At 50.9% G+C, this 27,753-nt stretch overlaps 1 protein-coding gene across 1 annotated transcript in view; it reads right to left on the minus strand.

The window, feature by feature from the left end:
* Nucleotides 1-22,886, minus strand: part of sspo (SCO-spondin) — a 358,698-nt gene extending 335,812 nt beyond the window's left edge. The window contains 12 exon segments of the mRNA XM_052023421.1: nt 350-473; nt 971-1,109; nt 1,161-1,460; nt 5,956-6,196; nt 7,032-7,194; nt 9,910-10,032; nt 10,448-10,533; nt 18,371-18,529; nt 19,905-20,007; nt 20,339-20,574; nt 22,541-22,711; nt 22,841-22,886. Of these exon segments, the coding sequence (XP_051879381.1) occupies nt 350-473; nt 971-1,109; nt 1,161-1,460; nt 5,956-6,196; nt 7,032-7,194; nt 9,910-10,032; nt 10,448-10,533; nt 18,371-18,529; nt 19,905-20,007; nt 20,339-20,574; nt 22,541-22,711; nt 22,841-22,886 (1,891 nt within the window).
* Between the last annotated feature and the right edge of the window lie 4,867 nt (nt 22,887-27,753).

Consider the following 27,753-nt stretch of genomic DNA (forward strand, 5'->3'; position numbering starts at 1 on the left):
AGGGGTGGTCGTCACCCACCGGACCCCGTCCCCTCATCCCATTTCCCCCCGACGCCCCCGACACCCCATTCCCCCCAACATCCTGCCTCCTCCTCCACGCCCCGTCTCCCCCCAACACACCCCGTCTCCTCCCCCACGCCCCGTCGTCCCCACCTCGCCCCCCCCAATGCCCGTCTCCCCCCCCAATGCCCTGTCCACCCCCCCACCCCGTCTCCATCCCCCACCGCACTCAGGAGGTGGCCCAACAATGGCAGCACCCCATCCGGAGGGGTTACACCCGTCTCCCCATCCCTCCACCCATCCTCTCTCCCCCCTCCCCACCAGTCCCCTCCCCCCACCCCCATGGTACCTGTCCTGCGTAGTTTCACCACGGTTCTGTAGACGATGATGGTGAGGGCCCTCAGACAGCCCCCCAATGCGCTCCCACAGCTCCCGTACTCCCCGCTGATCAGCAGCTTCCCCTCCACGTAATCCTGGGACACAGCAGGAATGAGAGGAAACCCCGGCACATCCCGGGAAACCCCAGCCTTTCCCCAGGGAAGGATGCAAGGAGGGTCCCAGTGAGGTCCGTCCCCGAGCTCAGGACAGGGGGCCAACACCGTTACTCAGGGGCATCCGACTGCAACAGGTCCCCGCGGCCCTGTGTGCCGCCCGAGCTGGAGTGCATTGCCAAGGCGTTGTCAGGGGCGTCACTAGGTGCGTTGTCAGGGTGATGCCAGGTGTTGCCAGTACGTTGTCAGGGTGATGCTGGGTGTTGCCAGTGTGTTGTCAGGATGATGCCAGGTGTTGCCAGGGTCATTGCCGGGGTTGTCACCAGGTGCATTGTCAGGGTGATGCTGAGTGTTGCTGGGGCATTGTCGGGGTGATGCCGGGTGTGTCACCAGGTGCGTTGTGAGAGTGACGCCGGGTGTTGCCAGGGGCATTACTAGGTGCGTTGTCAGGGTGATGCCGGGTGTTGCCAGGTGCTTACCTCGACCAGTGTGTATTCACAGGCTCCGTGGATAGAATAATGTCTGTGATCGAAGGTTGTGTAGTGATGGTCTCCCAGCACGGCACACTCTGCCGCACACCGCTCCTGTGTACAGGCCCAGCGTCCCCGCTGACACACGCTGCACAGAAACACAGATCATAGCTCACTCCCCCATTTACACAGCACCAGCCACAGAACAGGCACACAGCTGGGCTCCTGGGTCCGGGTGATGAAACAGCTGGACACATGTTCCCCACTGGGCGTTATCGCCCCAGGACTCTCTGGGAACACTGCGCTGGGCCTGCGTTTCCCAGCATTCACCGGGAACACCGCGCTGGGCCTGCGTTTCCCAGCATTCACCGGGAACACCGCGCTGGGCCTGCGTTTCCCAGCATTCACCGGGAACACCGCGCTGGGCCTGCGTTTCCCAGCATTCACCGGGAACACCGCACTGGGCCTGCGTTTCCCAGCATTTACTGGGAGTCCCACACTGACCGTAAGACATAGGAGTAGAATTAGGCCATTCAGCCCATCGAGTCTGCTCCGCCATTCGATCATGGCTGATTTATTTTTCCCTCTCAACCCCATTCTCCAGCCTTCTCCCCGTAACCTTTGATGCCCTTACTAATCAAGAACCTATCAACCTCTGCTTTAAATACACCCAATGACTTGGCCTCCACTGCCGTCTATGGCAATGAATTCCACAGATTCACCACCCTCTGGCTAAAGAAATTTCTCATCTCTGTTTTAAAGGACCATCCTTCTATTCTGAGACTGTGCCCTCTGGTCCTAGACTCTCCCACTGCTGGAAACATCCTCTCCATGTCCACTCTGTCCAGGCCTTTCAACATTCGGTAGGTTTCAATGAGATCCCCCTTCATCCTTTTAAACTCCAGCAAGTACAGGCCCAGAGCCATCAAATGCTCTTCATACATTAACCCTTCATTCCCGGGATCATTCTCATAAACCTTCTCTGGACCCTCTCCAATAGTAGCACATCCTTCCTTAGATATGGGGCCCAAAACTGCTCACAATACTCCAAATGTGGTCTGACCAACGCCTTATAAAGCCTCAGAATTACATCCTTGCTTTTATATTCTAGTCTTCTCAAAATGAATGCTGACATTGCATTTGCCTTCCTTACTACTGACTCAATCTGCAAGTTAACCTTTGGGGAATCCTGCACTAAGACTCCCAAGTCCCTTTGCACGTCCAATTTCTGAATTCACTCCCCATTTAGAAAATAGTCTACGTCTTTATTCCTTCTGCCAAAGTGCATGACCGTACACTTCCCTGCACTGTACTCCATCTGCCACTTCTTTGCCCATTCTCCCAACCTGTCCAAGTCCTTCTGCAGACTCCCTGCTTCCTCAACACTACCTGCCCCTCCACCTATCTTTGTATCATCGCAAACTTGGCTACAAAGCCATCAATTCCTACATCCAGATCATTAACATATAACGTGAAAAGTAGCGGACCCAACACCAACCCCTGGGGAACACCTCGAGTCACCGGCAGCCAACCAGAAAAGGCCCCTTTATTCCCACTCTTTGCCTCCAGCCAGTCAGCCAGTCAGCCAATCCTCTATCCATGCTGGTACCTTTCCTGTATTCCCAGTATTCACCCCCCCCCCACCACCATTTTCTCTCCACAATCACTCTCTCATTGAGCACAGTAACAGGCCCTTCGGCCCAACCCTCCATGCCAACCATCTCACACCCATCCCATTTCCTGTCCCTGGTCTATAAGGCTTCAGCTCTGACCTATCCACAACCTTTACATGCCCGTCTCCAACTAGTCTCACTAAATCATTCAACAGGCACCTTGGTAACAGTGACTCACCACAGCAACCCTGCTTCAGCTCATCAGAGATATTCCCTTGGTCCTCTTCCTCCCCACCCACGATACTAACATGGTAGAGTAGCAGTTAGCGTAATGTTTTACAGCACCAGTGACCCAGGTTCAAATCCAGCCGCTGTCTGTAAGGAGTTTGTACATTCTCCCCCTGTCTGCATGGGTTTCCTTTGGGTGCTCCGATTTCCTCCCACATTCCAAAGACGTACGGGTTAGGAAGTTGTACTCTTTTGGTGGCACTGGATGGAGTAGGTCGTATCTTGGCTCTGCTCCACTCACCTTTTAACTTCTTGTACACCACCCTTTAATAAGACTTTTATAACCCCTTTACAAGACTGAATTTGATTTTTAATTGCCGGAAATGAACACCAGAGCTAAAGCTGCAGCTGATAGTAAGGGTAATGGAGACCCTCAGTTTACTTTGGAAGCTATTTCTAAACTGGATAAAAAGCTTGTCCAGAGATTTGCTACTTTGGAAACGTTGGTAAAGGACATCGAAGACAGATGAACTACACTCATACAGGAGACTGCTCGACAACAGCAATTAATTGCTCAACTGGATGAAGCTGGCAAAGAGAGGGATCGCAGACTGAGCTGGAAAAAGATTTAACTGCGACCATCCAGAGTCTGGAACAGCAAAGACAGAGGATTACTGACTTAGAAAACCGCAGTCGGAGAAACAATTGGAGGGTCATTGGCTTTCCTGAAGACGCTGAAGCTGGTAATCCTACTGAATTCTTTTAACTTCTGATGCATGTGTTTGCTCTGAAGTTTTCTCTGTACGTCCCATACTTGATCGTGCTCATCAAGCATTAAGACCAAAACCCGCAGCAGAGCAAAAACCATGGCCAGTAATACTGAGATTTCACTATGCGAGTACCAAAGAGCATTTGATTCGAATCACTCGTCATCGAGGAATGATCCAACATAAAAATTGGAAGTTTCGTCTGGTTGAAAATTACAGCCCAGAAGTTATGAGAGACAGACTGCGTTATAAACCAGTTATGTCGTGACTCTATCAACCTGTATTAGTGTTTCCTGCATGTTTGAAGATTGTACTCTCCGAAAAATCACGCCGATGGTTTAATTCCGTCGAGGAAGCCAATGAATTCCTTCAAGATTCACTTTTGACTTCAGATAGTTAAGAAACGTGCCATTCTTTGATTTTTATACCTACTTAGTCTATTAGGTAATAAATAACTTACAGACTTGAGAGCTTTTTAAGTTCAGAGATATTTTTCCTGCCCTCTGTTAACACTTTCATGCTTGGTTCTGGAACATGGACACTTATCATATCTCTACTTAACCTTTCTTTTTTTTTCTTTCTATTATTTTACTTTAATATTTTTAATGGTTTGCTTTGGTAATAATTAAGAATCTGATTTGAGTGACTGATCGCTTTTTTTCCTTTTGAAATAATAGTAAGATTGTATTCTTTAGATGTCGATTGTCAGTATTCTTGTTTCTGTAGAACTCTGTTAGCAAGTCTGTTTACATTTCAAAGTTTTTGTTTTGGGTCCTTGTAATCTTCTGCTTTGACTAATGGTGGTGTTTGGCATTCCTTTTAACTTGGAGATTTGCCACCAAAAGAGCTGGGGTTAAATTACTTAGTGGGTAGCATTCTGGCTGCCTATTGGTCAGTTTTCAGGCTTTTGTGGGTGGGGGGTGGGGCTGTTTTTAGGTTAGTGTTTTTTTCCGCTGGACTGATAAACTACAAATATGTCTGAATTGTCGCCTCTTTGAACTTTTTTTTCCTCTTCCTGTTTAGGAGTCTCCTCTGCAATAAGGTTAACCCTTTACATACCATGTTTTTAGTCTGTTAAAATGGATAAAATGATTAATTTCATTTCATGGAAAACGAACGGTTTAAATAATCCAATTAAGCGCAAGGAGATCTTTAAAGTTTTTCAATAGACTGAACACAGATTACTTTTGCTCAGGAGACTCGTATTAGGAGAGACGATAATCAGCGTTTTTTTAGATTTTGGAGGAGTCAACAGTTTCATTCTAATTCACTCTTTGATACAGTTCAAGGTGGTCCACAGGATCCATATGTCGAAGGACAAGTTAGCCCTTTTTTATCACCATATAAATCCTATATGTGACAGATGTAATTCGGAGGTGGCTTCCCTGACACACGTTTTGTTCCTGTCCTCTTCTGGAAAAATATTGGAAAGACATTTTTAATATTATTTCAACTGTATTGAATATTGATCTACAACCCCATCCTATTACTGTAATTTTTGGGTTACCAGTAATGGATTCTGGCCATTTATCTGCTTCAGCTTGTCGTATGATTGCATTTGTTACATTAATGGCCAATAGATCCATTCTATTTAAGTGGAAAGACCCTATACCCCCCTACTACATTTCAATGGTTTTCTCAAACTATAACATGTTTAAACTTGGAAAAAATTAGGAGTGGTAGCGTTGACCCTTCGCTTAAATTTGAGGAAGTTTGGAATCCATTTATTCAATATTTCCATGTGATATGAACAGACCTTTCTCAAATCCCCTTCAATAACCTTTGAATATAGAGGAGCGGAGCTGACGATATAATAATGTGTTTTCTTAAATCGAAGAAGTCCAGTTTCTTTTTCCTTTGAAGTTTTTGGTTTGATTTTGTCCATTATTATACTTCTTTTTTTGATTTGGGGGTTTTCTCTTCATATAATTAAATTTCTTTTCATTTTTTTTTCCCCATCATGTAGACTTAGCAAGAGTGCGGGAGGCCAGATTACATATTTTACTCCCTGTGAGTATAAACATTAACTGTTATTATTGTTACCCCGATCTCTTTGTATCACATGTATAATCATTAAACTTATGTACATCAATTTGAACTAATTTGAAATTCAATAAAAATATTGAAAAAGAAAGGAGGTTATGGGCACTCTACGTTGGCGCCAGAAGCGAGCCAGGCTGCTCCCAGAACACTCTACGCAAAAGACGCATTTCACTGTGTGTTTCGATGTACGTGTGACTAATAAAGAAATCTTGTCTTATCTCTCCTACTCTGCACCATCTGTAGGTGAAGGGGGAGTGGGTTCACAGTGGCGGGGTGAGGCGGGGGTGTGAGGATGGTGAGTGGGGTGTCTGTGACCGGTCCGGAGCCAACGGGGGAGACTCACCAGTGGTTACACTTGTGTGCAATCATCTGTCCAGGTGGATACTTCTGCCCACGGTGATAACACGGACACTGGTCGGCTTGGACACACCGATCGCCCTCCTGGTACAGCCCTGGAGGACACTCGCAGCCACTCACACACTCCTCCCGGCACGACCCCACCCCGGGGCTGCCCACCATCTCACAGCTGGGCGGGCAGGAGGATATACAGTCCGAGTACGTCATCTCGTCTGGGCAACTCCTCCCTGTCCGAAACAGGACACCGCACTGTACACCAGGGCAAAACACAGTCCACACCCCCACCAGATGCACCCGCCCCCAACCACCCCAGACCAACCCCCCGGACCCACCCCACCAGACCACCCCTTACCCCAGCTCAGTAAACCACACTGTACACCACAGCAAAGCACAGACCACCACCCCCCAGACCCCCGTGCCTCGAATCCACCCCCCCAGATCCAAACCCACCACCCCAGATCTACCCCTTCCCCTCAGATCCACCCTCACCCCATCTGTCCGTGAAACCACACTGCACACAGGGGTAAAACACAGTCCACACCCACCCAGATTCATCCCCCAGACCTACTCTTCCCCCACCCCCCCCAGACCCTCCCCCCCCCCACCATACCCATCCCCACCAGTCCCAACCCCTGCAGATCCACCCCCACCCCTGGACCCACCCCCATTGGGCCCCCCCTCCGGACCCACCCCCAACATCAGGTGAAACTGCACTGCACACTGGGATAAAGCACTGTCCCTACCCCCACTGGCCCCAATTCCCCCCACCAGCTGCACCCATCCATGCACCCCCGACCACACTGGTGACACGACACAGTACTGGTCTCACCAGCATCAGCTTCACCAGGGTGACAGGCAACATGCAGCCCAACACAGTCAACAGCCACAGCTGAATGTGCACAGCTGCAGGGGAGCGGCTGGATGTGCACAGCCGGACATGCACGGCTGAAGAGGTGATGTTGCATGGGTGTGGTTGTAACGGGCAGCTACACAGGAATGGCTGCAGAGCGCAGATGTGACCCTAATGCATTCCTTGCAGGGTGAGTGAGAGAGGATCCTGACCACAGAATTCCGGAGATCGCCACTGGATGTAGATCTGCCGCTGTCCACATTCCCGGGAGTAACTGGCGAAGGTCTGACACACCGCACGGTGTTTCCCTTCCTCCGTACCCGCCCCAGCACAGAACGGGAAGAAACAGGTTTCCAGGTAACTGTCCGGGTTCACCTGGAGACACAGGAACATCTGGATCAGAAACATGTGGAACAGCAGCTTCTGGATCAGGCGGCGGAGTAGAAGGAGCAGGGCAGCTGGGACCCGGTCACCGCCCCACTGGATCACCAGGTAGTGTAGCGGTCAGCGTAACGCTATTAAGCACCAGCGACCCGGCTTCAATTCCGGCCACTGTCTGTAAGGAGTTTGCACGTTCTCCCCGTGTCTGTGTGGGTTTCCTCCGGGTGCTCCGGTTTCCTCCCACATTCCAAAGACGTACAGGTGAGGAAGTTGTGGACATGCTATGTTGGTGCCGGAAGCATGGTGACACTTGCGGGCTGCCCCCAGAACACTCTACGCAAACGATGTATTTCACCGTGTGTTTCAATGTACATGTGACTAATAAAGATATCTTGTCTTATCTTGTCACTGCCCCACCAGGTCACTGAATTATTTGGGTGGAAATCCATTCAGACGTTCTCTCCATTGTGGACTGATCTGTTCCACAGGGAGCAGCAGGAGGAGGTGGTTCAAGGTGGTGTGAGGGGGAGAAGGGAATCAAAGTGTGATTGTTTCCTTTGAATTTACCTGCCTCTGATATGGGGAAAAGTTTCCTGCAGTCTACCCTATCTTGACCCCTTATAATTCTACAAACCTCAGTCATGTCCCCTCTTAACCCCCTCCACTCCAGGGAGAACAGACCCCGCCTCCCCCATTTCCCCTCATAACTGAAACGCTCCATCCCTGGCACCACCTTGGGGAATGCCCTCTGCACCCTCTCCAGTGCTGTCACACCCTTCCTGTGGTGTGGTGACCAGAACTGCACCCAGTGCTCCAGCTGAGGTCTGACCAAGGCTTGATCAAGTTGGAGCAACTCCCTACTTCTGTGTTCAATGCTCAACTAATGAGGGCCAGTGTCCCGTCTGCTTTCCTAAGCACATAGTCTACCTGCACTGCCACCTTCAACAATCCATGGACTTGTACTCCAAGCTCTTTCTTTGCCTCAATACTCCCTAAAACCCTGCCATTCATGGTGTATGTTCTAGCCTCACCTTACAGTTGTCAGGATTAGAACAGTGGAACACAGGAACAGGCCCTTCAGCCCACAGTGTCTGTGCCGACCATGATGCCAATTTAAACTGATCACATCCACCTTCACATGATCCATATCCGTCCATTCCCGGCCCATTCATATGTCTGTCTAGATGCCTCTTAACCGTTGTCATCGTATCTGCTTCCACCACCTCCCCCGGCAGTGTGTTCCAGGCACCCACCACTCTCAGTGTAAAAAACTTGCTGCATAAATCTCGTTTCAACTTTCCCCCTTTCACCTTAAACCCTTGCCCTCTGGTATTTGACATTTCCACCCTGGGAAAAAGACTGACTATTTACCCTGTAAAACTTCTATCAGGTCTTCCCTCAGCCTCCAATGCCCAGAGAAAACAATCCAAGTTTGTCCAACCTCTCATTATAGCTAATACCCTCTAATCCAGGCAGTATCCTGGTGAACCTCTTCTGCACCCTCTACAAAGCCTCCACACCCTTCCTGTAACGGGGTGACCAGAACTACACACGATACTCCAAGTGTGGCCTGACCAAAGTTTTACACAACTGCAACACGACTTCCCGACTCTTATGCTCAGTGGTCCAACGGGTGAAGGCAAGTGTGCCATGTGCCTTCTTTTCCACTTGTGTTGCTACTTTTAGGGACTTACATCCCAAGATTTCTCTGCACAACAGGATTAAACTCCATCTGCCATTCCTCAGCCCACTTCACCAGCACATCGATATCTCTCTGCAGCCCAAGACCACCCTCCACATTATCAACAACTCCACTGATCTTCGTGTCATCCGCAGAACTACTGTTCTTGCCTCCCACATCCACTTCATCTATGTTACAGGCAGCAAAGGTCCCAGCACTGATCCCTGTGGAACACCACCGGTCACAGACCTCCAGTCACAAAAACAACCCTTCACCACCAACCCATCTCCTATTGCCAAGCCAATTTTGGATCCAGTTTGCCAACATGCCCTGGATCCCATTGGTCCTCACCCTGTGGGATCGAGACCAAGGCCTCACTGGTCCCTGTAACTCATATCTACTGCCCTGCCCTCATTGATAATGGTACAACTCCAGGAAGCAGCAAGGCCCTCCTGCGTGCAGTTCTGGTCACCACACCACGGGAAGGATGCAACAGCACAGGAGAACGTGTAAATTAAATTCATCATGGCTTGGTCTCTGAAGGAACGTTTCAGCTCTGAGGAAGACTGGGTCTTGGAGCAGAGGAGGCTGGGGTGGGGGCCTGAGATGTACAAGGTTATGTGGGGCACAGAGAGGGAGATGAGACCTCTCCCCACAGCAGAGCCACAAAGGGGCAAGGTTAGGGGCAAGAGGGGACCTGAGGAAGAATCTTTCTCCCAGAGGGATCTGGAACCCACTGCCTGAGGGGGCGGTGGAGGCAGAGACCCTCACATTTAGGAAGGACTGAGGTGAAGGGCAGGGAAGGATCTGGACCAAGTGAGGTTCAGACAGATTCTCGCTTCTTCCCAAATATTTCACACCTTGACCCCCAACTCCGTCCAACATTCCCAAGTGTCCCTCCTTCCCTGACCTTCCACCCCTCTACTCCCCACCTCCCACTCCATCCCATCATCCACACTGTGAGTGGACGGAGGGTGGGAACCGATGGCTCCATCTCCCCAGAACACCATGTCTGGGGGCCGCGTTACCTGTGCGTGGCACTGGGTGAAGGGTGGGGAGAGAAGGCGGCGACACAGAGACTCCACAGATGGTGGGAGACCAGGGTCCTGAGCATCACAGCCCGGGCTGTGCTCCGAAGCTTCATCACAGACCTGAAACACAGGACAGCAGGTCAGAGGAGAGCCCTGGTCTCTGTACGCTGACCATGATACATCCCCAAAGCCTGACCCCAACAGTGACCTCTGACCCATTCCCAAACCCTGACCACAACAGTGACTTCTGACCATGACACATCTCAGCACCCTGACCCCAGTGACCCCTAATCCCAGAACATCCCCAAACCCTGACCTCAACACTGACCTGATGCTGACATATCTATGAACCTTGACCTCAACAGTAACCCCTGATCCCAAACACACATCCTCGGAACCCTGACCCAACAGCGACCCCTGACCCATGATACGCATCCCTGTACCCAGACCCCAGTGATCCCTGACCCCCAACACATTCCCAAACCCCGACCCCAACAGTGACCCCTGACCCTGACACATCCCCAAATGACGTTACCTCCGGTTCAGACAGGGTGACTCTCCAGGAGTTGCCAAAGGCGGCAGCAACGGGGGTCACAGACCCTGAGGCCATGGTGAAATCATCTGTGGGGAGAATGTAGAGAAATCGGGTCAGGAAGAGAACTCCCAATCCCACCTACCACACCCAACATTGGGAGGGGGGAGAGAGGGGGAGAGGGAGGGGGAAGGGGTAAGAGGGAGAACATATAGAACATAGAACACTACAGCACAGTACAGGCCCTTCGGCCCACAATGTTGTGCCAACATTTTATTCTGCTCCAAGATCTATGTAACCCTTCCCTCCCACATAGCCCCCCATTTCTCTATCATTCATGTGTCTATCTAAGAGTATCTTAAATGTCCCTAATGTATCTGCCCCCACAACCTCTGCCGGCAGTGCGTTCCATGCACCCACCACTCTACGTAAAAAACTTACCCCTGACATCCCCCTTATACCTTCCTCCAATCACCTTAAAATTATGCCCCCTCATGTTAGCCATTGTCGCCCTGGGAAAAAGTCTCTGACTGTCCACTCGATCTATGCCTCTTATCATCTTGTACACCTCTATCAAGTCCCCTCTCATCCTCCTTCTCTCCAAAGAGAAAAGCCCTCAGAAGACACGTTCTCCAATCCAGGCAGCATCCTGGTAAATCTCCTCTGCACCCTCTCTAAAGCTTCCACATCCTTTCTACAATGAGGCAACCAGAACTGAACACAATACTCCGTGTGGGCTAACCAGAGTTCTTTCTTTCTTTTTCAATCTCTTTAACAGTTTCCAAATTAATACAGATTAATATATAACATCAATGTTTGTACATGTAATACAAAGAGATCAGGAGAACAATCATGGCACAGATAATCATAAAGAACAATAAAGTATAAAAAAATCTGTAGATCCAACGATCTCTCAGTAAATGAATATAATATAAAAGAAAGAAAAAGATTTATTGTGTATATAAAAGAAAAGAAAAAAAATCCCCAAATCAATAAGAAAAATTATAAACAATATATCAAACCAAACTAAAAAGAAAAATTTCAAAAGAAAAAAGACAAAAAAAAAGACTGGACTGAAATTTCTCAGTAGAAACAGAGCGATATCACGACGTCAGTTCCGTTCCTCCAAGTTGGAAAGTTATTGAAAGGGGATCTACATCATGTGAAAATATTGAATACATGGACTCCAAATATCTTCAAATTTAAACAAAGGATCAACAGTACCACTCCTAATTTTTTCCAAGTTTAAACATGATATAGTTTGAGAGAACCATTGAAAAGTAGTAGGGGGTATTGGATCCTTCCATTTAAGCAAAATGGATCGTTTGGCCATTAATGTAACAAAGGCAATCATACGGTTAGCGGAAGCAGATAAATGGCCAGACTCTATCCTTGGTAATCCAAAAATTGCAGCAATAGGGTGAGGTTGTAAATCAATCTTCAATACATTTGAAATAATGTTAAAAATGTCTTTCCAGTATTTTTCCAAAAGAGGACAGGACCAAAACATGTGTGTCAAAGAAGCCACATTCAATTTACATCTGTCACATACAGGATTCATATGGTGATAAAAATGGGCTAGCTTATCTTTTGGCATATGGGTCCTGTGACCAGAGTTCTCTAGAGCTGCAACATCACCTCACGGCTCTTGAACTCAATCCCCCGACTAATGAAGGCCAACACACCAAACGCCTTCTTAACAACCCTATCGACCTGAGTGGCAACCTTGAGGGATCTATGGACTTGGATCCCAAGATCCCCCTGTTCCTCTGCACTGCTAAGAGTCCTGTCATTAACCTTGTATCCTGCCTTTGAATTTGATCTTCCAAAGTGCATCACTTCACTTTTCTGGGTTGAACTCCATCTGCCACCTCTCAGCCCAGCTCTGCATCCTGTCAATGAGAGAGGGAGAAGGAGAGGGAGAGGGAGTTGAAAAGTGGGGCAGGGAGGGGGAGGAAACAAGATGAAGTGTGTGGGTGCAGCTGGGAGAGCCAGGGGTCTGAGTCATAGACCACAGAACTAGGGAGGGACCTGGGAGAGAATGGGGCCCCTGAGGGATCAGTGTGGCTGTCCACGTGCGCAGCCACAGGAGATGGGCGAGGTGTTAAATGAATACTTCTTGTCTGTATTGACTGTGTAGGTCACGGAAGCTAGGGAGCTCAGGGAAGTGAATACTGATGGCTTGAAACATATCGACATTACAAAAGGGGAGATGTGGAGGTCCTAAAGCACATAAAAAGGTGGATAAAACCCCAGGGCCTGACCAAGTGAGCAAGGAACCAGAGGAGTAGGTCAGAGGAAGAAGGGAATGGAGAAAACTTAGATCAAACAGGTAGAGAGGCTTTGGGGAAGGAGAAGCAGAATACAGGCTATAAAAGTAGTAAGGTAGATGGACTGAAGTGCGTTTACTTAAATGCAAGAAGTGTCAGGAATAAGGGGGATGAATCGAGGGCTTGGATAAGTATGGGGGACTATGATATCGTGGCTATTACTGAGACATGGCTGACATCAGGGCAGGAGTGGATATTGAATATTCCTGGTTTTCGGTGTTTTAAGAGGGATAGGGAAGGGGGGAGAAGAGGGGGAGGGGTGGCGATACTGGTCAGGGACACTGTTACGGCTGTGGAAAAGATGGATGTTGTAGAAGGATCATCTCTAGAGTCCGTATGGGTGGAATTAAGGAACAAGAAAGGAGCAGTTACTCTACTAGGAGTATTCTATAGGCCCCCCGGCAGCAGTAGAGATATAGAGGAGCAGATTGGTAGGCAGTGTTTGGAGAGAAGCAGGAATAACAGGGTTGTTATAATGGGAGACTTCAACTTCCCAAATATAGACTGGAACCTGCTTAGTGCCAAAGGTTTAGATGGGACGGAATTTGTTAAATCTGTCCAGGAGGGATTCCTGACGCAGTATGTTGACAGGCCGACTAGAGGGAATGCCATGTTAGATCTAGTTTTAGGAAATGAACCGGGACAGGTGAAGGATCTATTGGTGGGTGAGCATTTGGGGGACAGTGACCATTGCTCCATAACCTTTAAAATTGTCATGGACAGGGACAGGTGCAGAGAGGACAAGAGGTTTTTCAGTTGGTGAAGGGTGAACTATGAGGCTATAAGGAGAGAACTTGGGAGTGTAAATTGGGATGTCCTTTTTGAAGGAAAATGTACCACGGAGATGTGGTCGATGTTTAGGGATCTTATGCAGGACGTTAGGGATAAATATGTCCCGGTGACGCAGAGAAGGAATGGCAGGGTGAAGGAACCGTGGGTGACGAGAGAGGTGGAACAACTTGTTAGGGAGAAGAAGGTAGCATACGTGAGGTATAAGCAGCAAGGTTCAGACAGGGCCTGTGAGGAATATAGGGTAGCAAGGAAGGAACTTAAGAAAGGGCTGAGAAGAGCAAGAAGGGGACATGAGAAGGCTTTGGCTAGTAGGGTTAAGGAAAATCCCAAGGCCTTTTTCAAGTACGTGAAGGATAGGAGGATGGCTAGGGTGAAGGTAGGTCCGATTAAGGACAAAGGTGGGAGAATTTGCCTGGATGCGGCGGAAGTGGGAGAAGTTCTCAATGAGTACTTCTCTTCAGTATTCACCAGGGAGAGGGGTCTTGATGATGCGGAAGGGAGTGCTGGTAGGGGTAATGTTCTCAAGGTTGTTGATATCAAGAGGGAGGATGTGTTGAAGTTGTTAAATAATATTAAGACAGATAAATCTCCAGGGCCTGACGGGATATTCCCCAGGCTGCTTCGAGAGGCTAGGGAGGAGATTGCTGAACCGCTGGTAAGGATCTTTGAGTCCTCGTTGTCTACGGGGGTGGTGCCGGAGGATTGGAGGGTTGCGAATGTTGTCCTCTGGTTCAAAAAAGGTAATAGGGATAAGCCAGGGAATTATAGACCGGTGAGTCTCACGTCTGTGGTGGGTAAGCTGTTAGAAAGGATTCTAAGGGATAGGATTTATGAACACCTTGAGAATCATGGACTGATTAGGGACAGCCAGCATGGCTTTGTGAAGGGAAGATCTTGCCTCACAAGCCTGATAGAGTTCTTTGAGGAGGTGACCAGGAAGATTGATGAGGGCAGTGCGGTGGATGTGGTTTACATGGATTTTAGTAAGGCATTTGATAAGGTTCCTCATGGTAGGCTTCTTCAGAAGGTCAGAGGCCAAGGGATCCAGGGAAGCTTGGCTGTGTGGATTAGGAATTGGCTTGCCTGTAGAAAGCAGAGGGTTGTGGTGGAAGGAGTGCCCTCGGATTGGAAGGCAGTGACTAGTGGTGTCCCGCAGGGATCGGTTCTGGGACCTCTACTTTTTGTGATATTTATAGATGACTTAGATGAGGGGGTGGAGGGCTGGGTTAGTAAGTTTGCAGACGACACTAAGATAGGCGGTGTTGTGGATAGTGTGGAGGGCTGTCGGAGCTTACAGAGGGATATTGATAGGATGCAGAGCTGGGTTGACAAGTGGCAGATGGAGTTCAATCCGGAGAAGTGTGAGGTGGTACACTTTGGAAGGACAAACTCCAGGGCAGAGTACTGGGTGAATGGCAAGGTACTCGGCAGTGTGGAGGAGCAGAGGGATCTGGGGGTTCATATTCACAGTTCATTGAAAGTTGCCTCACAGGTGGAAAGAGCAGTTCAGAAGTCCAATGGGATGTTGGCTTTCATAAATCGCGGGATTGAGTTCAAGAGCCGCGAGGTGATGATGCAGCTTTACAAAACTCTAGTTAGGCCACACTTAGAGTACTGTGTTCAGTTCTGGTCACCTCATTATAGGAAGGATGTGGAGCGTTGGAGAAGGTGCAGAGGAGATTTACCAGGATGCTGCCTGGATTGGAGCGTACGGAATATGAGCACAGGCTTAAGGTGCTAGGGCTTTATTCACTGGAAAGGAGGAGGATGAGAGGAGACATGATAGAGGTATATAAAATATTGAGAGGAATAGATAGAGTAGACAGTCAGCACCTCCTTCCCAGGGCACCAATGCTCAAGACGAGAGGTCATGGCTTTAAGGTTACGGGTGGGAGGTTCAGGGGAGATGTCAGGGGGAGGTTTTTCACCCAGAGAGCGGTTGGTGCATGGAATGCACTGCCTGGGGTGGTGGTGGAGGCAGATACATTGAACAGGTTCAAGAGCTTGTTGGATAGGCATATGGAGGAATGTGAGATAGAGGGATATGCGGGAGGAAGGGGTTAGGTAGTGTGAGGGTGGTCTGATGGACGGCACAACATGGTGGGCCGAAGGGCCTGTTTTGTGCTGTATGGTTCTATGGTTCTATGGAATCCCAGTACAATATGGGAAGCAAAGAATTGCAGGGGCCCTGGCAGAGATATTTGTATTATCGTTAGCCACGGGTACCGGAAGGCTGGAAGGTGGGTAACGTTGTGCTTTTATTTAAGAAGGGCTGCAAGGACAAGCCAGGGAACTACAGGCCAGCAAGCCTGACATCAGTGGTAGGAAAGTTACTGCAGGAGAATCTGAGGGACAGGACCAACAGAGAATAATAGGTGTGGGTCTGTGCATGGGAAATCACGTCTCATAAATTTGATTGAGTTTTTTGGAAGGTGACTACGAGGACTGATGAGGGCAGGGTGGTGGACCTGGACTTCAGCAAGGCCTTTGACAAGGTCCCGTGTGGTCGGCTGGTCCGGAAGGTGCAGTCACATGGGATGCAGGGCCAGCAGCCAGTTGGATACAGCTTGGTGGAAGGAGGCAGAGGGTGGTGGGGGTTGGGGGGGGGGTGGGCGGAGTGTTTTGTAGATCGGAGGCCTGTGACCAGTGGTGTGCCGCAGGGATCGGTGCTGGGTCCACTGTCGCTTGTTATCTATATCAATGATTTGGATGAGAATGTGGATGAGATGGTTAGCAGCAAGTTTGCCGATCACACCAACATTGGTGGTGTGGTGGACAGCGGAGAAGGTTGTCTAAGGTTACAACAGGATCTGGATCAACTGGGGAAGTGGGCTAAGGAACGGCTGATGGAATTTAAGCCAGACAAGTGTGAAGTGATGCATTTTGGGAAGTTAAACCAGGGCAGGACTTACACAGTGAATGACAGAGCCCTGGGGAGTGTTGTAGAACAGAGATATCCGGGGGTGCAGCTACATCATTCCCTGAAAGTGGAGACACAGGTAGACAGGGTGGTGAAGAAGGCATTTGGCACACTGGCCTTCATCAGTCAGGGCACTGAGTACAAGAGTTGTTATCTTACATTAAGGTGTTATGTTACAACTGTTGAAGTTGTTGGTGAGACCACACTCGGAGCACTGTGTGGAGCTCTGGTCGCCCAGCTATAGGAAAGGTGTCGTTAGGCTGGAGAGGATGCAGAAGGATCCATGAGGATGTTTCCAGGACTGGAGGGTTTGGGTTACAAGGTTACTAGTGGTGTGCCGCAGGGGTCGGTGTTGGGACCACTCCTTTTTACCTTGTACATTAATGATTTGGATGATGGAATAAATAGTTTTGTGGCTAAGTTTGCAGATGACACCAAGATAGGGGGAGGAGTAGGGAGTATTGAAGAGATAGGAAGGTTGCAGAGGGACCTGGACAGTTTAGGAGAATGGGCAAGGAAATGGCAGATGAGATTCAATGTAGGGAAATGTGCAGTTGTACACTTTGGAAGCAGAAATAAGCGGGCAGATTATTATCTAGGAGGAGAGAAAATCCAAAGCACGGAAGTACAAAGGGACTTGGGGGTACTCGTGCAGGATACCTTAAAGGTTAACCACCAGGTCGGATCGGTGGTAAAGAAAGCGAATGCTATGTTGGCATTCATTTCGAGAGGTATAGTGTATAAAAGTAAGGAAGTGTTAATGAGGCTCTACGGGGCACTAGTGAGGCCTCATTTGGAATATTGTGCGCCGTTTTGGGCCCCACATCTTAGGAAGGATGTGTTGACGTTGGAGAGGGTTCAGAGGAGATTTACGAGGATGATTCCAGGAATGAAAGGGCTTAAGTATGAGGAGCGTTTGTCGGCTCTTGGACTGTACTCGCTGGAGTACAGAAGAATGAGAGGGGACCTCATAGCGACATTTAAAATATTGATAGGAAAGGACAGAGTAAATGTGGCTAGGCTGTTTCCCTTGGTGGGTGAGTCCAGGACCAGAGGGCACAATCTTAGAGTTAGAGGGTACAGTTTCAAAACAGAGATGAGGAAAAATTTCTTTAGCCAGAGGGTGGTGAATTTGTGGAACTCCTTGCCACGTACAGCAGTGGAGGCCAGATCAGTGGGGGCGTTCAAGGAGGAGATAAATAGATATCTAAATAGTCAGGATATCAAGGGATATGGGGATAAGGCCAGTAATTGGGATTAGAATAGTTTTCTTTTTCTTCTGCTCCCATTCCCCATTTCTCATTTCTATTTCCCTTTCCTTGGAGCAGACTCGATGGGCCGAATGGCCTGCTTCTGCTCCCTTGTCTTGTGATCTTGTGAAAGACTGGACAAGCTGGGATTTGTTTCACTGGACTGCAGGAGGCTGAGGGGTGACCATATAGAGGTTTATAAGATCATAAGGGGCACAGATAAGGTGAATGGTCACAGCCTTTTCCCCAGGGTAAGGGAGTTTAGAACCAGAGGGCACAGGCTAGGTGAGAGGGGAAAGATTTAAAGGGGACCGGGGGGACAAATTTTCCACACAAAGGGTGGTGGGTATGAGGAACGAGCTGCCAGAGAGAGGTGGGTCTGGTCCTCACTGAGGGAGTGGGAGAGGCAGAGACCCCTGTCACACTGACCCCTGTCACACTGACCCCAGACCTGGGAGTGTCCGTGAGGAGCCGTGACCCACAGGGACAGGAATCCTGTGTGGGGAGGTGGGGTTGGGATGTGTGGCTCCGATCCCCCCTCAAACCAACAAATGGCCCTGTTCTGTGGTCCGTGAGCTTGGTCTGTCCCACAGCCTGGACCTCGGTGCTCTTGTCCTCCCTCACCCTCACTCACCCTCTGCAACGTCATTGTAAACTCCACACAGTCCACGAGTCATTCCCTTCAGCTCCGACGACACCGTCACTGACACCTGTTGATTTCCATCCAGTTCCAAGCGCACCCCGAGGCCGCTCTCCAGGAAAATAAAGTCCCCCAGCCAGCGGACGCTGATCCCTGCGGGAGAACATCCCATTGGTCACACCATCAGAGAGGGGGGAGGGAGGGGAGAGAGAGAGGTGGGGAGGAGAGAGAGGTGGGGAGGGGAGAGAGGGGTGCGGGGGCAGGGGTAGAGAGAGGATGGGAGAGAGGTGGATATATCATTGGGAGTGTAGGGGATATATCGTGGGGCTGGGGTGTGGAGTTACATCGATGGGAGTGTGGGGGATACCTCAAGGGGGTGGAGTCTGGGCGATACATTGTGGAGTTTGGGTTATGTTGCCTGTCATGTGCAGAAGGTGTCACAGTCACAGTTACCGGACAAGACACTTAGGACTGAGATGGGCAGAACTTTCTTCACTCAGACGCTGTGGAATTTGCCACGGCACAGACCAAGTTGCTGAGGGAGAAAAGTTTCCGGATCCTGACTGTATTAAGGGAGATGTCGGGAGAGTGGGAACATGGGAATGGGATCAGGATCAGCCGGCAGTAAGGAACGGACGAATAGGCTGGTGCACCGGATCTTCACCTCTTGCTCCACTTTGCCAAGTTCCTATCTTTACAGAAGTCGACACATCTTACCGCAATTATCCAGTGCCTCAGAGACACCACACCGGGAATAACGTGCATATCCCTGAGAAGTGGAGTGAAGATTCAGCAGACCGGATCCTGGAATACTGGGCCTGTTGTAAGAGGTCGGGCCTCTGTACTCTCGAGTTCAGAGGAATGAGAAGTGACCTCAATGAAATTCTTGGAGGCATCGAGGGGGTTTGTGGGAGGAGGTGTCCCTGGCGGAGGACTCACCGTGCCGGAACAAGGAGCAGGCTGTTGAGGGATGGGATGAGGAGTCTTCCTTTGGAATTCTCTCCCCGGGGGATATGGAAGTTCACTCGTTGCTGGATTCAAAACGCAGGTCGATAGATTTTTGGATTTGAGAGGGATTGAGTAAGGTAGCATAGGGAGGGAGAATGGGATGGAAGAGGCAAGGCTTGGCTGAATGCTGGATAGATACAAGGCCTGATGGTGACTCCACTGCTGCTGCTTCTTGTACATCGGAGAAGGGGGGGGGGTGGAGAGGTGGGGAGGGGGCGACCTGACGGAGGGGCAACGAGAGGTGACAAACGTCACAGTTTTGATAAAAGGTCAGGAGGTACAAGGATAAATTCTTTGACCGGGGAGCAGCCGTGACCTGGAACTCACCTCCTGTTGGGGACATGGCAGGAAGCAGAATTAAGCAGGGCCTGGAGAAGGGAATCGGACAGAGGAGAGAGGGATGGGGCTGGTGGGTTTGTTGTACTGGGAGCTGGCACACATTCAATAGGCAGAGTGGCTGCCTCTTTGCCACAATCATTCCACAAGTGGGAGAGACAGAGCGAGTGTGGCAGGGACTCACCATTGTGAAGATAGGGCCTTCCAGGTGGGAGCACTGCCCCGTTGATGATCACAGTTCGATTCTGAGTCAAGATCAGGTCCAAACCAAACATAACCCTCAGCACCTGGACACAAAACAGCAGAACAGCTGTGTGAGAGAGAAGGGCGGTGGGGGGGGGGGGGGGGGGGGTGGGAGGGAGAGAAGGAGGGAGGGGCTGAGAGATGGAGGGGGTAGAGGGCGAGGGGGAGAGGGGGAGGGGGAGGGAGAAGGGGGGAGCAGTATTCTAAGGGAATTGTGTTGTAGAGTCAGTGGGGGGCTGGGTGGTGTCAGGGGATGGGCCGGGGGGGTCGGGTCAGGGGATGGGCCAGAGGGTCATGTTGGGTTGGGTGGGGACGGCTCTGCACAGTGGGAATGCGAGGCCCCCATGGGGCACGGTGACGACGTTCCCCACCGACCTTCGGGCACTCTCTGTGGGGTGCGGGGCAGCGGCTGGTGGACAGGTAGACAGCCCACGTCCCATCCAGTGCCGAGGCCAGGTTATAGGTGCAGGTGCCATCAAAGTGGAAGTGTTTTCCATCGAAGGTTCGGTGATGGAAGCCGCTCCAGCTGAGGCAGGAAGCAAAGAGCCGCTGGTCCTTGGAGGGGCTGAGCAGGGCAGCTGGTCTGAGCAGCAGCGGAGTGGACAGAGCCTCTGTGGACACAGAGAGGGACGATGTTCAGTCGGTGTGGGACACACCCTCTCTGGGCAGGCTGACCACCAACCAAGAACATCGACTCGATGGAAATTCCAGCAAGGATGAGGCCATTTAGCCAACCAAACCTTTCTCAGACTAAACTGTCCCAGTTAGTCCCAGTTCTGGGTACACACTCCTTCTGGTCTCAGCTCATCAGGTAATGCGACCAGGGTCTGCCTCCCCCCTGCGAGCAATGAATCCAAGGAGTCACACAGCCTCTTCATCAGGACCCCCTCAGCCTCTTCCGCTCCATGGAGAACAGACCCAGCCTCTCCACATCACTGAACCATTCCATCCCAGGCAATGTTCTGGGAAACCCCTCTGCACTCTCTCCAAGACAATCTCATCCTTCCTGTAGTGTGGTGACCAGAACTGCACGCAATACTCTAGCTGTGGCCTAACCAAAGTTTCATAAAGTTGGACCGTAACCCCCCCTGCTATTTTACTCCGTACTCCAATCCTGACCCAGGTAAATGTCTCTCAGCAAATGGACATCAGCTCTTCCTCTTCACCCAGTGAGACCCCTCTTCACCACACACCCGAACTAAATCACCCCTCAATCCAGAACAGCCCAGACTATCTTCCTCATATCCAGAATCTTTCAATCCCAGTAAAGGTCTTACTGAAGTCCACGTGGACTACAACTGCACCATCTTATCAATGTGTTTTGTTAAGTTCAATCACATTGGTCAGACAGGATCCCTTGAATAAAGCCATGCTGGCTACCTTTGCTTATGTCCTGCTGCAGGGTTTTGACCCAAAATGTTGACAATTTCCTTCCCTCCACAGATACTGCTCAGCCCACTAAGTTCCTCCTGCGGATTGTTTGTTGGTCCATATTCCAGTGTCTGCCGTCTCTGGTGTCTGCTTAAATCCTGCCTTCCAAGTGTAGACTAATCCTGTCCCTCAGAATTTGTTCCAATAATTTCCCTCCCACTGACGTTAGACTCACATACCTGTAATTACCTGGGTTATCCACGCTGCCCCTCTTGAATAAAGGGACCACATTTTCCAGACATCTGGCACCTCACCTGTAGCCAGGCAAGATTTAAACATCTTTGTCAGGGCTGCAGCAACCCCCACAGCAGCCTGGGTTACATCCCATCAAGCCTGGGGGATTTATCCATGTTTAAGCTCTCCTGATACCTCCTCTTTAATGATAACATTACAGAATTTCAGCAATCCCCCTCTGAATTCTGCAGCTACAAATATCCTCTTCAGTGAGTACAGGGGAGGTCTCAAATGATAATAATTTGATAGCTTTCCTAATTACTCTCTGCACCTACACACCAGTCTAGTGTGAGTCATGAACCAGGACACACAGATCGCTCTGCCTCAAGGTGAGCTTTTGCATTTGTGCAAAGTTGGGCTACAGAGGTGTTGCAATAGTGCACAGCTCAGCACATCACAGAAACCAGCCTCCCCGCCATGGACTCTGTCTACACTGCTCGCTGCCTCGGTAAAGCAGCCAACATAATCAAAGACCCCACCCACCCCCGGACGTTCTCTCTTTTCCCCCCTCCCATCAGGCAGAAGATGCAAAAGCCCGAAGGCAAGTGCCACCAGGCTCAAGGACAGTTTCTATCCCGCTGTTATAAGAATCTTGAATGGACCTCTTGTACGCTAAAGGTGAACTCTTGACCTCTAAATCTTATGTCTTGTGTCTACCTGCATTGCACTCTCTCTGTAACTGTAACTACATTCTGTTATTGTTTTTACTACCCTGATGTACTTACGTTTGGAATGATCTGTATGGATAGCACGCAAACAAAAGCTTTTCACTGCATTTCAGTACATGTGACAATAATAAACCAATTCCAATGCATACACCAATAGTGCACCACGGGTCATGTAGCCCCTGCACCGGTGCACCGCGAGTCATGCAGCCCCTGCAGCAGGATGTATCAGTGGCTATCTGCTGACCTGTCAGGATAACATGGGAACAGGAGAAGCAGAAACCCGAAGAGATGTTCCTCCAGCTGTGACCCCACAGTTCTTTGCAGCAACTCTCCATTGACATGTCGGAAGTGTTGCTAATTCCGGGGAATTCCTGGCAATTCCAGGTTGTGTAGCAATGTCCCAGGAATGGTGCTTCTGCAATGGAAAATTCAGCACAGTGTTATCACAGAGTGGGATTGGGTCAGAGACAGTTAATACCCACCAGTCAATGGTCATGGGGATCAGCTCAGGGGCTGTGGGGTTGTTGTTGTACATCCCACTGACCAATGGTCATGGGGATCAGCACAGGGGCTGTGGGATTATTCGTCATTGATGGTCTGGGGTCAAAGGTCACTGTCCATGGGGATCATGGATGGTGTGGGAGTAGGTTTGTGTCCTTAGGGTTATGGGTCACTGATTGTTTGGGGTCCAGGGTCAGTAGAATCCTTTAGAATCATTCATGTTGACTACAAGAAGTCATTGTCCATCACGTCCACACCAGCCCTCACCCCTCACCACTCCTCCGCGGCCTCACCAGATATCTCGTGTGTTTACCGCGCAGGACATGGAAGCTCTGGAGTTCAGCGGAGGGGTCTGTGGTACGAGGGAACACGTAAAGGTGGATAAATTCCCAGTGCCTGAGCAGCTGTATCCTGTCATAGATTTATACAGCACAGAAACAGACCCTTCGGCCCAACCCATCCATGCCTTCCTGAGCCAGTCCCATTTGCCCATGTTTGGCCCATATCCCTCTAAACCTTTCCTATCCATGGACCTGTCCAAGTGTCTTTTAAAAATTGTTAATGTACCTGCCTCACCCACTTCCTCTGGCAGCTCGTTCCATGTACACACCACCATCTGTAAAAATAAAGTTGCCTCTCAAGTTCCTGTTAAATCTTTCCCCTCTCACCTTTAACCAACCCTGGGAAAAAAACTGAGTGCATTCACCATATCTATGCCCCTCATGATTTTATACACCTTTGTAGGATCATCTTTTAGTCTCCTACACGCCAAGGAATAAAGTCCCAGCCTGTCCAACCTCTCCCTATAACTCAGGCCCTCGAGTCCTGCCAACATCCTCGTAAATCTTTTCTGCACTCTTTCCAGTTTAATAACATCTTTCCCATCACAGGGCGACCAAAACGGAACACAATATTCCAAGTGCAGCCTCACCAGCATCCTGTACAACCTCACCATGACCTCCCAACTTTATACTCAGTGCCCTGACTGATTAAGACCAGTGTGCCAAAAGCCTTCACCACCCTGTCTACCTATGACTGCACTTTCAGGGAACCATGTACTTGTACTCCTGGGTCCCCTGTTCTACAACACTCCCCTGGGCCCTGCCGTTCACTGGGAAAGCTCTCCCCCCCTTTGGTCTTCCCAAAATGCACCTCACACTAATCCAAATGCAACTCCGTCTGCCGTTCCTCGGCCCACTGACCCAGCTGGTTGATCCCTCTGTAACATTTGATAATTATCTTCACAGTGAAAAATATTCGTCCCTGTCATTGATGGTTTGGGGTCAGAGATCAATGTCAATAAGGGTCAAGGTCCATGGGCAGTGCCGTGGCTGCACTCCTCGTTCACTCACCCTCGGTACACTGTGGCCCACGCGACCCGTCACAGCAGGCTGGTACCGTACGGTTCGACCACACCACACGCATCTCTGCAGCCCTGTGTCAGGAGAGGAGGACAGATATCATGGCAATTGGGATACCTAGCTTCAGAGCTAGATGCCACTGGATTTGGTAAAGGTGGCAGGGGGTAGGTATTACAGGTAGGGGGCAGGTGGGATTACAGGGCAGGAATTACAGGTAGGGCACAGATGGGGTTACAGGGGGTTATGGGGCAGGTGTTACAGATGGGGGAAGGTGGGGTTACAGGGCAGGTGTCACTAATGGGGGCAGGTGTGGTTACAGGACAGGTGTTACAGGTAGAGGGCAGGTGTGGTTACAGGGCAGGTGTTACAGGTAGGGCGCAGGTGGGGTTACAGGGCAGGTGTCACTAACGGGGGCAGGTGGGGGTTACAGGGCAGGTGTTACAGGTAGGGATAAGGTGTGGTTACAGGGCAGGTGTTACAGGTAGGGGAAGGTGGGGTTACATGGCAGGTGTCACTAATGGGGGCAGGTGGGGTTACAGGGCAGGTGTCACTAATGGGGGCAGGTGGGGTTACAGGGCAGGTGTCACTAATGGGGGCAGGTGGGGTTACAGGGCAGGTGTCACTAATGGGGGCAGGTGGGGTTACAGGGCAGGTGTCACAGGCTGGACAGTGGGCGTCAGTCCCTATCTGACCCACCTGTGGATGAAGCAGGTGGTGGGGGCTGAGCTGTGTGCTCTCCCCTGGACTCTCCGCATTCGCTCCCGGTCCAGGCTCCAGCCCTGCTGGATATAGCGAGAGACCCCCGCGCAGGGGACCTGAGCTTGCTCCGGCCCAGATACTCGCTCCAGCCGGGACTCCCGCACAGTCCGATCACACCAGTGCCTGGAACACAGCAAAATCCTGAACCATAACCCCCAACACTGACCCCTGACTCCCAGGCCAAAAGCGAAACCCAGAGCCAAATCCTGACCCCGTGAATCCCTGCATCCTGACCCTAGGACATTGTGGGAACCGAGGGAGTCCTGGCAGAGACATCTGTATCATCACTAGCCACAGGTGAGGTACCAGAAGACTGGAGGGTGGCTAATGCTCAGCCTTTAGTTAAGGGCTGCAAGGATGAGCCAGGGAACTACAGGCTGGTGAGTCTAACACCAGTGGTGGGAACATTACTGGAGGGGTTCTGAGGGACAGGATCTACCAGCATTTGGAAAGGCAGGGACTGATCAGGGATAGTCAGTATGGCTTTGTGCATGGGAAGTTGTGTCTCACCAGTCTGTTTTTTTTTGAAGAGGTGACCAAGAGGATTGACGAGGCAGGGCAATGGACATTGTCTACATGGACTTCAGCAAGGCCTTTGACAAGGTCCCGTGTGGTAGGCTGGTCTGGAAGGTGAGATGGGATCCAAGGCAAGCAGCCAGTTGGATTCAGAATTGGCTTGGTGGGAGGAGGCAGAGGGTGGGAGGGGTGTTTCTCAGATCGGTGGCCTGTCACCAGTGGTATGTCGCAGGGATCAGTCCTGGGTCCACCGTGGTTTGTTATCTAAATGAGCAATTTGGATGAGACTGTAGTTGGGATGGTGAGTAAGTTTGCAGATGACACCAACACTGGTGGTGTGGTGGACAGTGAAGAAGGTTGTCTGAGCTTACAACAGGACCGAGATCAGCTGGGACAGTGGGCAGGGGAATGGCAGATGGAATTTAACCCGGACAAGTGTGAAGTGATTCATTTTGGGAAGATAAACTGGGACAGAACTTACACTGTGAGTGGCAGGGCCCTGAGGACTGTTGTAGAACAGAGAGACTCAGGGGTACATAGTTCTCCAAAAGTGGCGACACAGGTAGACAGGGTGGTGAAGAATGCATGCAGCACACTTGCCTTCGATGGCTGAGGCACTGAGTACAGAGTTGGGATGTCATGTTACAACTTTACAAGTCATTGCTGAGGCTGCAGGTGGGGTATTGGCGCAGTTCTGGTCACCCAGCTGTGGGAAGGATGTGATTAAGCTCGAGAGAGTGGAGGAAAGATTTGTGGGGATGTTACGAGGACTGGAGGGCTTGAGTTATAGGGAGAGACTGGACCGGTTGGGACCGTTTTCCCTGGAGTGAAGGAGGCTGAGGGGTGACCCTTCACCCTGAATGGTGGATAGTCAGTCTTGCTTTTGCTAGAGTAGGGGAATAGAGAGCGTAGGTTTAAGGTGAGAGGGGAAAGATTTAAAGGGGAAAGATTTAAAGGGGACCTGAGGGGCAAGATTTTCACACAGAGGGTGGTGGGTGTATGGAACGAGCTGCCAGAGGAAGTGGCAGAGGCGGGGACAATTACAATGTTTAAAAAGCATGTTGCAAGGACGAGTACAGGGATAGGAAAGGTTGAGAGGGATCTGGGCCACACACTGAGAAATGGGTCCAGCTCAGGTAAGCACCTTGGTCTGCATGGACCAGAGCTGTTTCCGTGCTGTGTGACTCTGTGACTCCAGACTGAGATTCCGACCCATGCACCCAGAGCACAATCCTTGTCCAAGTGTGATGCCGGATGCCCCAAGCCCCCACAGACCCAGAGGAATCCACACATATCCACACGGAATCTCAAACCACACCCACTTCCTGCTAACCAAACCCTTCCAAACATCTCCTCACCCCAGAACAAAATCCATCCCCAATACAAAGCACCCAGGCCATCCTCGCCACCCACTGGGATTGCCCTGTTCCTCTCGCTGACCTTACCCGTAGCCCAGAGCTCGAGGAACGAGGAGACAGAGCAGGGGCAGAATGTGGACTCCCATTGTAGAGGATCCACTGCCAATGCAACACCAACCAACACACAATCCTGAGGACAAATTAAAGAGCACATGGTCACCACATGAGGTCGTGGCCATAGCCATTGGGGTCAGATGCCAGCAAAGGAGAGAGAGCACGGGGGGAGGTGGGCAGGGGCTGGTGAGAGAGTATGAAGAGTATGAAGTAGGAGAGAGAGAGAGAGCATGCAAGCGAGCACTAAAGAGGGGGAAATGGAGAATGAAGGAGAGCACGAAGGAGAGCTGGGGGAGAGGGGAGAGGGGGAGAGGAGAGGAGAGGGGGGAGAGGAGAGGAGAGGGGGGGAGAGGAGGGGGGGAGAGGAGGGGGGGAGAGGAGGGGGGGGAGAGGAGGGGGGGGAGAGGAGGGGGGGAGAGGAGGGGGGGGGAGGAGGGGGGAGAGGAGGGGGGGGAGGAGGGGGGGAGGAGGGGGGGGAGGAGAGGGGGGGAGGAGGGGGGGGAGGGGGGGGAGGAGAGGGGGGGGTGAGGAGAGGGGGGAGAGGAGAGGGGGGGAGAGGAGAGGGGGGAGAGGAGAGGGGGGAGAGGAGAGGGGGGTGAGGAGAGGGGGGTGAGGAGAGGGGGGAGAGGAGAGGGGGGAGAGGAGAGGGGGGAGAGGGGAGGGGGGTGAGGGGAGGGGGGTGAGGGGAGGGGGAGGGGAGAGGGGAGGAAGGGTGGGGAGAGGGGAGGGAGACTAATGGGACAGAGAGAGGGGGAAAGGGAGAGAGCGCAGAGAGAGTGGGGGAGGGAGGAGCTGGGAGAGAGAGAAAACAGAGGGTATGGACGCAGGGGGTGGGGGAGAGGGGTAGG

This window comes from Pristis pectinata, chromosome 9, assembly GCF_009764475.1.
Source record: "Pristis pectinata isolate sPriPec2 chromosome 9, sPriPec2.1.pri, whole genome shotgun sequence".
Classification (NCBI taxonomy): Eukaryota; Metazoa; Chordata; class Chondrichthyes; order Rhinopristiformes; family Pristidae; genus Pristis; species Pristis pectinata.